The sequence below is a fragment of the Magnolia sinica genome, chromosome 4 (genome assembly GCF_029962835.1).
Source record: "Magnolia sinica isolate HGM2019 chromosome 4, MsV1, whole genome shotgun sequence".
Taxonomy (NCBI): domain Eukaryota; kingdom Viridiplantae; phylum Streptophyta; class Magnoliopsida; order Magnoliales; family Magnoliaceae; genus Magnolia; species Magnolia sinica.
The window spans coordinates 27,255,559-27,268,482 of record NC_080576.1 but is presented as its reverse complement, the minus strand read 5'-3'; the positions used below and the strand labels follow the sequence as shown (position 1 = coordinate 27,268,482).

Below are 12,924 nucleotides of genomic sequence, written 5' to 3'. Positions count from 1 at the left end.
AGGCCTTCATCAATAATGTTTTCGAATTGCATGGGATGCTATTTGTGATCGTGAGAGATCAAATCCAATATTTCTGAGCAACTTTTGGAATGAATTATTGCATTTCCTTGGGCACCAAATTGAAGATGAATTCAGCATCAAAATCCCAAGGCCGTGATGTGATCTTTATGGTCACAGATAGACTATCTGACTATGCACATTTCATTCCATTAACCTACCCATATACGACCATGATAGTCGGGCAGGCCTTCATCAATAATGTTTTCAAATTGCATGGGATGCTATTTGTGATCGTGAGAGATCAAAATCCAATATTTCTGAGCAACTTTTGGAATGAATTATTGCATTTGCTTGGGCATCAAATTGAAGATGAATTCGGCATCAGCCACAAACCAATGGGCAAATGGAAGTCATCAATTGTACCTTGGAAACATATTTATGCTATTATGCAGGCACTAAGCTGAATAAATGGTATCAATGGATATCATGGGTGGAGAGGTGGCATAATACTTCTTACCACGAATCCTCACAAATGACCTTATATGAAATTGCTTACGGTCAACCTCCTACACTCTTATCATACGGTAGACAGTCCAGAGACTCGGTAGACAGTCCAGAGACTCAATGATCCATCAAGTTGACTTGGAAATTGGAATTAAGGACTTCCTCGGAGCACAAAATCAGATGAAAGTAAAGGCAGATAAACATAGGACTGAATGGCAGTCAAGTTGGACAATTGGGTCTACCTATGGTTGCAACCTTATCTCGAAACTGTGGCTGCTTTACACAACTCATTACAGCTCACGCCATGACTCTTTGGGCCATACAAAGTGTCGGCATGCATAGGCCCAATTGCTTACAAACTTGATTTACCCCATGGATCACGATACATCCAGTTTTTCATGTCTCTTGCCTTAAGAAGAAGGTGGGTGAACGAGTCAACACCACTACAGTCCTTCCACCGGTCAGTGGCGATGGCATTATCCAGATTGTGCCACTGGCAATTCTATACTGCCAGATGGTCAAATGCAATAACCAAGCAGTACAGAGGTTTTGGTTCAATGGGCCAGTACTGCGCCTGAAGATGCCATGTGGAAATTGTGGCACACTCTTAAGCTGTGTTTTTCGAATACATTGCTTCCTTATACAAAGGGCAATACTATCCACACAATTCAGATAAAACCCATATACATTGCTTCCTTATATTCAATCTTCCAAGTATTTCACAATTCGAATGAGAAACACATCCGCACATTCCGCAAAGGAAATCAAATCCATTAAATAGATAGAAGTATGCTTTTTACTGATTTGACAACTCCATAGCGCCTTCTAAAGCATGAAAAAATCCAAGATTAAAATCTACGAACGAAATTTCTGCTCGACGGAGAGTGAAATCTTTTACAAACAATCAGACAAAATTTTCATACAGAACGAGAGCTGCGAAAGAGGCGATTGAGGAATCCATAACAGAAATCTAGGAACCCTAGAAAACCCTAATTTGAAAACCCTAACCATTTAAAAGGGGGGAGAAAAGTAGGGAAGTGGAATGCGCTAGAAATCGGTAGGAGAGATGGAGAGCTTACATATTCGCAGAGGAGTTGAAGCTCATCTTCCATTAAATGCTGGCCTTCTTTCACCTTCGAAATCCACAGATCCAGATCCATCGAGAAGAGAGAGAGAGAGAGAGAGAGAGAGAGTTTGAAAAAGGTCGGAGCGAGCGGAACAAAGGGAAGGGGCAGAGAGATAATACTCCGGCAGCGTATGACGCTTGGTACGCTGCCACTTAGAAATCATACACGTGGCATATATTAACTTAACTTCAACCGATTAAGGTGTAGAATCCGCTGTCACCAAGTCACAGTTCCAAAATCAGATCAGTTTAATAATTCTAACCTCTGATTCCTGGAAACTTGTTTGTCGAAATAGCACGGTTTAACTTAGTTGTATGCCATGTGTGAAATTTCCAAGTGCGCGCGTATCATCATCACACTCTGCCAGAGTATCAAAGTTATCTCAAGATTTTATAGCCCGGATGGCACGAGCTTCGTTCAGGCTATCAAGTTGGGGCCACCATCTAGTGATCCAGACCATTGGTTGGAGGGCCCAAACATAAGGTGGACAACGCAAAGATCCCAGCCACCAAACTTCTGCCTTCTCCAGTTTAACGTTATCCATTGTTGTATTTCTCGTGTTCAATGCAATCCTCTGGAAGAAAGATATCTGGGGCACAGTCCATCGAGGTTAGAGCCCACTAGACCAACGGTCCAGATCACTGAAAACACGGACCCACCGGACGCGGTTTGGCTAGTAACGCTGCCACCAGCCAGGTGGCTAGTGGTCGGTACTAGTGGACCCAACCATGATTTCTATGTTTTATCCACGCCGTCCATCCATTTTGAAAGATAATTTTAGTGCTTGATCTAAAAAATGAGATAAATCTAAATCTCAGGTGGATCACACCATGGGAAAACAGCAGTGATTGAATGTCCACCATTAAAAACCTCCTAGAGCCCACTGTAATGGTTATTTGACAAAGACTTGGATGAAGGGTAAAAAAATATATATCAGCTTGATCCAAAACTTTTGTGGCCCCAAGAAGCTTTTAATGGTGTCCGTTCAATAGACATTGTGCGGTCCACTTGATATTTGGATCAACCTCATTTTTTGGATCATATTATAAAATGACCTGTAAGAATGGTTGGACGGAATGGATGAAACAAATAAATCATGGTGGGGCCCACAGAGCACCGACCACTACCCACTACGCCCAACCAAAAAAACAAAAGCCGTGTATCCGGTTTACATAGTCGGGTCTTAGCCTATATCAGCTCACCCAAGCAAGCAGACGGCAGTGACCATTCATGGCTCTCTTCACCACTTCCTCAACGATGGTAAGAGTTTCTCCCCTTTTTATTAATACCCCTCTTCCTCTCTATATTTACGCTATTTGCCATCTCCTCCGTTACGAAACATCTTCCCACACCATTTTTACAACAAAAATAGTAAATTATTTAAAATGTGTGCAGTGGAAGCCGACACATTTCACCGTTTTTTCGCCACCGAAACGGGAAATAAAGAGTTTCAGAGCGTTTCGGGCGAAGGCTTTCTTCAATCCTATCGACGAACCCATCGTCAAAGAAGCTCTCAAGGTGAAATTAGTTATTTATTTTATTATTAATCCCTTTTTATAGAATTTGTATTTTTTTCTAATTAAAAATGGGTTGAAATCTTAATTGATTCTCTTTTTTTTTTTTCTTTTCTTGTTCTTGATACTTAATTGAATGTTCTTTTGGGTTGATTCGGTTCGATTCGTTTGAGTTTGGCTCGCTCTCGTGTGATGGAGTTCATGTGAATTTGTCTCTTTTTCTTTTTCTTTTTTAAATTTGGTGGTTTGATTAGGTCCATTTTGATGGAACACAAAGTTTCCATACATTGAGCGAGCAGGCCCAATGTGCCACTTGGCCCACCTGGCTGATCCACTCATCAGGTGGATTGTATGTGTTAGTCGGATGTCCATTGCTTTCTATGATTTTCTATGGTGTGGCCCACCTGATGAATGAGTCAGGCTGGTTTTTGTGCCCAATGATATTCAAGGTGGGGGCAACTTTTTGGGTGGCTTAGATGTCAGGTACATGTGACATGTTGGCTGGTATGCTTCTTAATGGAGTGGCTTTTTGACATCCGTTGAGACGGGTCTGAATATGGAAATGTTTGTTTGTTGCGACTAATTGTGATGGAAACTGGATGGTTTGTGTTATTTGTCCGAGTTTTGAGATCAATACTGTAAGAGAGTCGCTTGTTGGGGAGGTTTGGTCAATTTGAAAATGGGATGATATTGCTCATGAGGAATTATATGATGCATGGTTTCCATTTCTATCAGGTGGGACTCATTTTTTGGTAATCCAGAATATTATCTGTTGCATCCCGCCATTGATGAGCTGTGTACCAAATGTATACTCAATAGTACATCTTCACGTTTTGATTTCTTGATATGTATTAATGGTTAAGAAGAGAAATGCAACAATGATCCAATTCAAACTGAAAAACAAAAAAGCAAAAACAAAAACAAAAACAAAAACAAAAAAGAAGAAGAAAAATAGTATCATGATTGGTCATTGGGATCTTCTAATCTAGAAGTCTTTTGGGTCATGTTCCATTCATTTGTTTATTTTGCTAAGTAGTTACATTAAAAAAAATAAAAATAAAAATAAACAACTTGAGAGAGAGAGAGAGAGAGAGAGAGAGAGAGAGGAACTTAGCCCAGGTCACACCTAAAGATTGCAATTTTTGAGGAATTATATGCTTGTCAAAACTGAAAATCCTTGTATATTGTGCAAGGACATGGGCTGTGCATCGTATCATTCCTCTGTTTATTTTGCTAAGTAGAATGTTGTTGCATTGCTCAAAAACTAAGTACCTGAATTTGTCTCATTTAATAAATGAGTCAAAACTTAGATGAGTCGACCCGGATTTGATTAGGCTTGAATAATAAAACATAGCTAACAAAAAGAAAGATATAGTCTTTCTGTAGAAGCAATATGAAAATTTAAAAGAATTAAGATTTTGGTAACTGTTATGCTGGGCTAAAAAGATGGTTGATTGCGACATGAGGAATCCTAGGGTCTTGTGAATTAGGAGATGAATAGTGTCTTAATGTACTAAGATGGACCTCATGGTTCATCGATCTAGACTAATAAACTGATGGGCCTTGCCATTGAAGGGTTTTGTTAAAAAATCTTCTAAAGTACAAGATTGATTGTTTGTGATTTTATTTTTTTAACCATAGCCCAACCCAAAGTTGCTCACTAAATCAATGATTGCTGCCATTCTGAACTTTATCCATTTATAAAATAGAGATACTAGAGATGAGTATGCTCACATAATTTTAACCAATTTATTTTTTAAACTGCAACTTGGCCAACTCTAGTAAACCCTAGCACAATGGTATTCATGCTTTTAGAAGTGTGAATTGTCAACTCACTAATCTAGAAGGTTCCCCCACTTTTCATGGGCCATGGTTAAAATTTTAGACGATCTAAGGAACTTTTCCATTTGATCAATTCTATATGAAAAATGGATGGTTTGGATCAAAGGGCCAATAATTAAGATGAGTGGTCCATTTGATGGTCCACTTTCAATAAATATATTTCCAAAGAACCGTTTTGATATGATGTCCATTATCATCCCATCCATTGGCAAAGTGACATTTATAGAAAGAGAGACTAGTGGTTACAGGGTTAGCATCTTTGATCAATAAGAGTTTCTCATGGGGACCCATGAAAGTAGGGTAAACCTAATAGTTGTTCCATATGTCAATCCATGTGTCACGTGTGCAGGGAACACTTTGAGGGCCAATGCCTGGGGGCATATGAATCGTTTGATATTATAATATCATAGGCAGAAATTTGCTAATCCCGCACGCTTGTACAAGGCCGACGTGAAGATTGGATTTACGTAATTCTTGGGTGAGAGGTGCCAGGCCAGCACATGTGCGGCATGTGCATGAGCTGCCTTGTACAAGCGTGTGGGCTTACTAAAACTCATTATGGTTTATAATCACACTAGTAAACACGTCTTGGTGATAAAGAACTTCCTCCCCTTACTCATAGGTGTGAGGTTAAGAAGAAATTGGACGTGCTCTATACAGAATTGAGTAAACTTGAGAACTGTCTCATTTTGAGGCTGATTTGAGTCAACTTGAGCAATATCTTATTCGACTCTTCGAAATTTAAAACAATTTGTTATTGGTCACAATAAAAATAATAATAATAATAAGCCTTTTGTAAATGACCAACTTATCCTCCCAAAGAAAAGAAAAAAAACTGACGTACGACAGAACTTAGCCCAATTCACACCTAGAAACTCAACTCGGCTTATAGATCAGCTGAGTTTTGAGGAATTATACATTCCTCAGCCTGATCTTATGCATAGTATTCTAGGTCCCTCAGTTGTAAAGTGGGCCGAATGGTTCAATGATCTAAACTTTTGAATTTGATGAGCCCCACTACAAACCAACCATGAACCTTCTATGATCTCCAAATGGAAAATTCTTAATTTCTTTTATTATTGGCCTGCAAATAGATGCTTAGAAAATATATAGCAAGGCTCCACCTTCAACATCATTGTCATCATCTAAGCCTTATCCAAATTAATTGGGGTCGGCTACATGAATTATATTCCTCCATTATTCAAATTCATGATGAAGGTTATGGCATAAGTCTGGCATCGCCACATCAGCTGCCAACCTGACGCAACCCTCCTCCTTTGGGGAGCAGATTATGTGCCTCAGTTGTAAAGTGGGCCGAATGGTTCAATGATCTAAACTTTTGAATTTGATGAGCCCCACTACAAACCAACCATGAACCTTCTATGATCTCCAAATGGAAAATTCTTAATTTCTTTTATTATTGGCCTGCAAATAGATGCTTAGAAAATATATAGCAAGGCTCCACCTTCAACATCATTGTCATCATCTAAGCCTTATCCAAATTAATTGGGGTCGGCTACATGAATTATATTCCTCCATTATTCAAATTCATGATGAAGGTTATGGCATAAGTCTGGCATCGCCACATCAGCTGCCAACCTGACGCAACCCTCCTCCTTTGGGGAGCAGATTATGTGCGGCCCCGGCCTCCTCCAAGATGGTGTGGTCCTTACGGTGGGGCCCACCTTCATGTATGTATTTATATCCATGTTGTCCATATGTTTTGGCAAATCATTTTAAGGCATGAGCCCAAAATGAAGTATATCCAAATCACAGGTGGACTATACCATAGGAAACAGTGGTGATTGAACGGCCCACTTAAAAACTTCCTCGGTCCCACCGTAATGTTCCGTAATGTTTTTTTGCCATCCAACCTATTGATAAGGTCATACAAAACCCGGATGAATGGGAAAAAAAACAAATATCAGCTGGATCTAAAACTTTTGTGGCCCATGATAAGTTTTAATGGTTAATCACCACTATATCATATGGTATGGTCCACCTAAGATTTGGATTTGCTTCAGTTTTCGGCTCATGCCACAAAATTATATGGCAAAATGGATGGGCAATGTGGATATAGAATAACTGCATCAAGGTGGGCCCTAGCGTCTTAGGTAAGGCCAAGGCCGCACCTAATCCACTCCCCCTCAGCTAGGGTTTGTTAATGAGAACATAAAACTGCACCTAATCCACTCCCCCTCAGCTAGGGTTTGTTAATGAGAACATCAAACTGCCACGGGCACAATGTAATAGACTATTACATAGGTTGGTGGCAATCAAGTGTTATTTAATAGTTTATTACACAAGTTGATTACTAATTAGGACTGTGCATGTGGGTCGTACCACTATACAGCTCACCTAGTCTCATTGGCATTAATGAAAAACAAACACTTTTGAGTTAAATTGATTTTGCACTTCTATGTGAAAAGTCTTAAAAATAGAGAATAATTTATATTTGTTTTTCATTTAGTAAATCCAAGTCATTCGCAGAAAATCATCAACAAATGTGACAAAATACTTAACCCTAACTTATTGGGAATTTTAACCGGTTCACAAATATCTGAATGGGCTAAAAAAGGAATTAAACTATGCTTTTCTACACGTAAGTAACATAATGATGTTTACTTAACTCACATACTTCACACTCTATAATTGACACAAACTATAAGGAAGGAATAACGCCTTTGAGAATCTTGAAGGATATGGTTGGGATGACAGTGCCACTCATAAGGAGAGATGTTCTTTTAAGCTGCTACGCCAACTACTTCAGAGTTAAGATAATACAACCCATCATATTCACTTCTTCCTTCAGTCTTCTTCTTCGTCTTTAGATCTTGGAAGATACTAAGGTATTTCGTAATGGTAACGATAGCCGTAGTAGTGGCCACCACCTTTACATTTATGATACGAGTTGTAATGGCCGTTATGATCTCTTTTTAAAAAAATGTAAAAATTAAAAACCCAAAAAATCTGTATCAGCCCTATAATCGACTACCGCGACCTTTTACAAGGGGCTTAGCGGGTCATTTTTTTCGTAACAGCTGTTATGACCTTTATGACCCCATAACATGTAACGGTTGCCATCGTTACCTTTACGTAATGGTATTTACGACCCTGTAACAGCATTACGGTACACCATGGAAAATACAATGTGAATGATAGAAAGTCACGAAGCAATTAAGATATTTGGTGGCCTCCTTGAGTTTTGGTGGACCCCAAGAAGGCTTCAATGGTAGGCATTTCTTTCCCCACTTTTCCATTTTGTGTGGCCTCCTTGAGTTTTGGATCCACCTCATTTTTGGTCCCATGTCCTAAAATGAGCTAGCATAACGGATGGATGGGGTAGATTTATTATAAACATCATGGTGGGCCCCACCTAGCTTCTCAACAAAGGAACTTAGTACGAAAGCCTTTCGTGGGCAATCTACATCCAGTCATGTGTGGTACATTAGCACATGTGGGGCACAAGAGAAGATGGATGGTAACACATGTGGCACGTTTGGGGCATAACCGAAGATGGATAATGGCTCATTTGGCACATTGACACACGTGGCACATGCGACACATGTGAATCGTGATGGACAGTAGCGCACATTTGGGCTTAACACTTGAGAAACTCATTTTCTTTTCATTATGAAAAAATGCCTTTCTTAAGGCATGGAGGTGGGAAAATAAATTTGCTTATTTTCCAACAGAGATAGAAAGTGGGAAATGGATCTTTAAAAAAAAAAAAAAAATGTGGGAAATGGCATTTCCCACAAAGAAAGGCTTGACGAACAACAAGAAGTGAGACTTCACAGCAAATAATGTTTCCTTTCCTTTCCATGAATCCAAACAGGCTATAAAAGAAATTTAGGGACATGAAAAATAGATGACAATGAAAGGGAAGAACTTGGATGAACAGTACCCATTCAACATACTTTGAAATAGGTACCATCTGCTAAAATGACAAATGAACCCGTTAACAATGTATTAATGTCAATAGAGGAAAATGTGTTGTAGTCGCTTGTTATATGGTCATATGCTCCAGAGTTAATGACCCATGGAGCATGGAACTTGGATCCTAAACAAGACATACTTGAGATTATGAAAGTAGTTGTGGGAGCATGGAACTTGGATCCTAAACAGGACATGCTTGAGATTATGAAAGTAGTTGTGGGAGCATGGAACTTGGATCCTAGACAGGACATACTTGAGGTTATGAAAGTAGTTGTAGGAGCAAAAGTAGCAGCAAAACTAAGGTGAATAGGTTGATTTTGCAGATTTTTCCGCAACTTGGAATACTCTTGTTGAATAAGGGTAACATCTCTTCAAGCATATGTAGTTATTGCATTGTAGAAGTAGAACTATGGCCAAATTAGACCCACTTCTCTTTCCATAAAGGTCTCGACATTTTTCAATTGAATGATTCGTAAACCCACAATGGGTGCAATTTCTAGGTTCATAATCTCTACCACGACCACCTTGATTACCTTTGGTTTCACTTGTAGACCCTAGGGATACTTGTTGGAGGAGTGCATATACCTTGTTTAGAGATGGCACATCCTTGCCACATGTGCATGAAGTGGCTCATATTTAAACCAAATAAAAACTCAGCCACACGAAACTCCTCATGTTGTTGATGTTGCTTTTCCAAATCAATGTTGAGAGGTTGGTATACATTTAGTTGTTATCACATTTCTTTAAGCTTTGAATAATATTCACTCAGGGATTTATCTCCTTACTAAAATCCAATATCTCTTCAAACACTTTGTACATATGAGAGATGTTTTTGTCAGATGAATGCATCCCACGTAATATATCCCACATTTCCTTTGCAGTATCCAAAAACATTACATTCTCATTGATATATGGTTCCAGACTATTCCATAACTATGTCATAATTTGAGCATTCCCGGATTCATCAATCATATGTACTAGCACTCTCGTTAGGTTTCGTCGTGGTCAAATATTTTAATTTTCCCTTGGCCATTAAAAATACTTGAATGGACTTAGGCCAATGGAGGTAGTTTGTTCCATTTAATTTTGATAAAGGTAATCTAGATCCCTAAAAAATTAGATGCATTTATGAATCCAGTTTTCAAATCACTTTTCATTGCCATCAGAACAAGGGAAAGAGGAATACCGCAAGGCTTGCACAAACTCGGGCTGACTTATCACAATCAATGAACACCCCACTTGCACGCTTCATATATTGCACATACGGCACTTGGAGAAAGCAACCAACCCACACATTCAGTTTCCAACCAACCATAGGGGATAATGATTATGAATATGGCATCCGACAAGAGTAACCAGCCCACATGCTTCAAATAACCACACAAGAGGTGATGATCATGTAAACCTTATTCAGCTTCTCATGCACGGGCCATGACGAAGGCCTGGGACATTAAAATCAAAAAAGGAACACGAAGAAACCCTAAGTGTAGTAAAGAAGTTTCAGCAGAAGATTGATGGGGAGGTCCAAGAAGGAAAAAGAAAGAGAGAACGTATAGAAGAGCGGAAGACGGATTAAATCAAGAGCAACCTTGCCCAACACCATGTAGATTTGTGTAGATTAAGAGTAAAAGAAGAGAAAAAAGAGAAGATAGAAAGAGAAAGGATTGAGTTGAGGTTAGACGTCCCATTTCTCCCCTTTTATATTATTCAATAAATGAGTGTGACAAAAATACTGTTAAGTAACGAAAGCAAAAAATCCCTACTAGGTATTATTTAATAAAATTAGTATGACAAAAATACCGATTAGTAACAAAAGCAAAAATCCCTACTAAGTCCTAAACCAGCATAACAACTAATCAACAAAAGGAAATGACAAAGATCAAAGACTAGGTGAGTCATACATGGAATGGCCCACATTCACATTGGTTAACAATTACAACCAATGAGTTAGCAAGGGGTCCACCTTTAATGGGGGAAAAAAGGTGCCAAAGATTGGGTGGTTGGTATCTTAAAATCCGTGAGATTTTTTGGACACGGGCCATCCATGATGCCACACGCCAGTTCAACTATCTGGATCATCAAACCGTGGGCCTCACTTGTACAAACTCTGGGCTGAAGGGCACCATGCATTTTCTCAGACTGAGGATCACATGACTCCCCATGAGTTTTAAGTGCCAACCATTCATGCCATTTTTTTTTTACCTGGAAAGTTTGCAAAGCATGGCTTGTTTTTTAATTGAAACTCTATCAATAATGGTTATCCTTCTTTGTGGTCCCTTCAGGAACCCGTTGCCTTTATGAGTGGGATGTTTGCAGGGCTTCTGAGGCTCGATTTGAATGAAGATCCTCTCAAGGAATGGCTTACTAGGACTGTCGAAGCTTCTGGAATTACCAAGGAAGAAATTGATGTGGAAAGTTCCAAAGTGGAAGAAGATGCGCCGCAAGAGATACAGATTGAATGAATCCGATTAGCAGTGTCTACTCTGGCTTTCTTTCTATCATCAATCTGTATATTGGGTTTCACCCATGAGGGTAATATTTCAAAGGAATAAAAGCTCTGGCTTCTGATCAAATTTCAAATGCCTACTTTAATGGCTCTTTGTGCATTAGAGCTTTAAATATAGTACAATTTCATTTCAAACAGTTCTACGGAATGCAGAGTCTTCTTTTAACATGTTGCTTCATAGCTCAGACTGTAGCGTGAAAACATAACACAGTGATATCAGGTTTATGAGGATTGCATTTTAGAGAAAACTGCAGTCATGGATACTAGTCGCTCGAAGGACATCTGTATATCTTGGCTGATCTGTTAGTGTAGCTAGTCTCACAGGTGTGTCCATACTAACGCTACTGTATATACTTGTTGATCATATACAGCTGATCATTAGATTGGGTGGATACACTCGAATACTGTTGTTTTGATGCTATGAATGTGTATGATTTATTGACTGAAATATTAGCACTCTATGCATGCGTGGATTGAATTGAGTGAGCATCAAGCTATTGATTTTTCGTAGATAGTGGTTGAGAAAGTTATTGGATGTGGTGGATTCATGGATTGATTTAAACATCGCCACTTGAATAAAAGTGAGTTATCGTGAATGTGTACGGGTGCCTTTTTTACACGCCTTTTTTATACGTGCGTCATTGCTCGCTGTTATGGATGTAATGAACCTCCATGATGACCCTCCTTCCCTTGCTTGCCCTTTTAGGTGTGTTTATGTGTCAGTTGAGCTGGGGATTGATGGATTGCATGATTTTGACATTGAGGATGCTTTGACTGAATTAGAATTTTTCGCTTGACAGAAGCAAGTGCCACGGTGACTTCACAGACTGACTTTAACATCAGATACTCATGTTTTTATGTACAGGTGTCATTGAAGTTTATTATAAATCATTTGGATATGTGTGTGTGTGTGTGTGTCTGTGTATATATATATATATATATATATATATATATATATATATATATTATAAATCATTTGGATATATATATATATAGACACACACACACACACTCTACATGGTTGATGGAGCATTTTGAATATATAGGTTAGATTAGACATCAGGAATGTGTTCATTATACTTAGAATACTTAAGAAATCAGACATTTGGGTTTTCACAAATGGTTGGGAACAAAGTTGATCGTTAGATTCATAGATGTTATCATGTTTCAACAGATTGTGCCATTGATTCAGTTCTAGGAACATATGGATGGAGGCAAACACACACCCACTTCAACAAAATATCAGTAATGTACTTTTATGGGTCTCGGCAATTGATGCCAGAGGTCCTGCTACATTGTCAGGGAGCATTCTTCATATGTTCAGTTCATGCAACCTAGTAAGTATCATGGTTCTAAAACTCAGCCAAGTCAACTTGACTGGCCAAAATTTCGTTGAAGGAAACACAGTCCTAGGTCTACTTCGATCCCAACTCGGGAAGACTCAAGTCTACACAGCTTGCAGTGAAACAATTCACTCAATGAGTCAGAGCAT

The 12,924-nt window shown here is 38.9% G+C and overlaps 2 protein-coding genes across 3 annotated transcripts in view; one reads left to right on the top strand and one right to left on the bottom strand.

Moving 5' to 3' along the window:
* LOC131242873 (phytochrome-associated serine/threonine-protein phosphatase) overlaps window positions 1-1,747 on the bottom strand; it is a 34,033-nt gene extending 32,286 nt beyond the window's left edge. For both annotated transcript variants that reach the window (XM_058241812.1, XM_058241813.1), the window contains exon 1: window positions 1,584-1,747. In XM_058241812.1, the coding sequence (XP_058097795.1) occupies window positions 1,584-1,664 (81 nt within the window). In that variant the 5' untranslated portion in view covers window positions 1,665-1,747. The remainder of the gene's footprint in view (window positions 1-1,583) is intronic.
* Window positions 1,748-2,823: 1,076 nt separating this feature from the next.
* On the top strand, window positions 2,824-11,880 carry LOC131242872 (UPF0426 protein At1g28150, chloroplastic). The gene is made up of 3 exons (XM_058241811.1): window positions 2,824-2,891; window positions 3,027-3,149; window positions 11,209-11,880. Exons 1-3 carry the CDS (start codon window positions 2,862-2,864, stop codon window positions 11,386-11,388), a joined length of 333 nt encoding a protein of 110 aa, XP_058097794.1. The 5' UTR covers window positions 2,824-2,861; the 3' UTR covers window positions 11,389-11,880.
* Window positions 11,881-12,924: the final 1,044 nt, after the last annotated feature.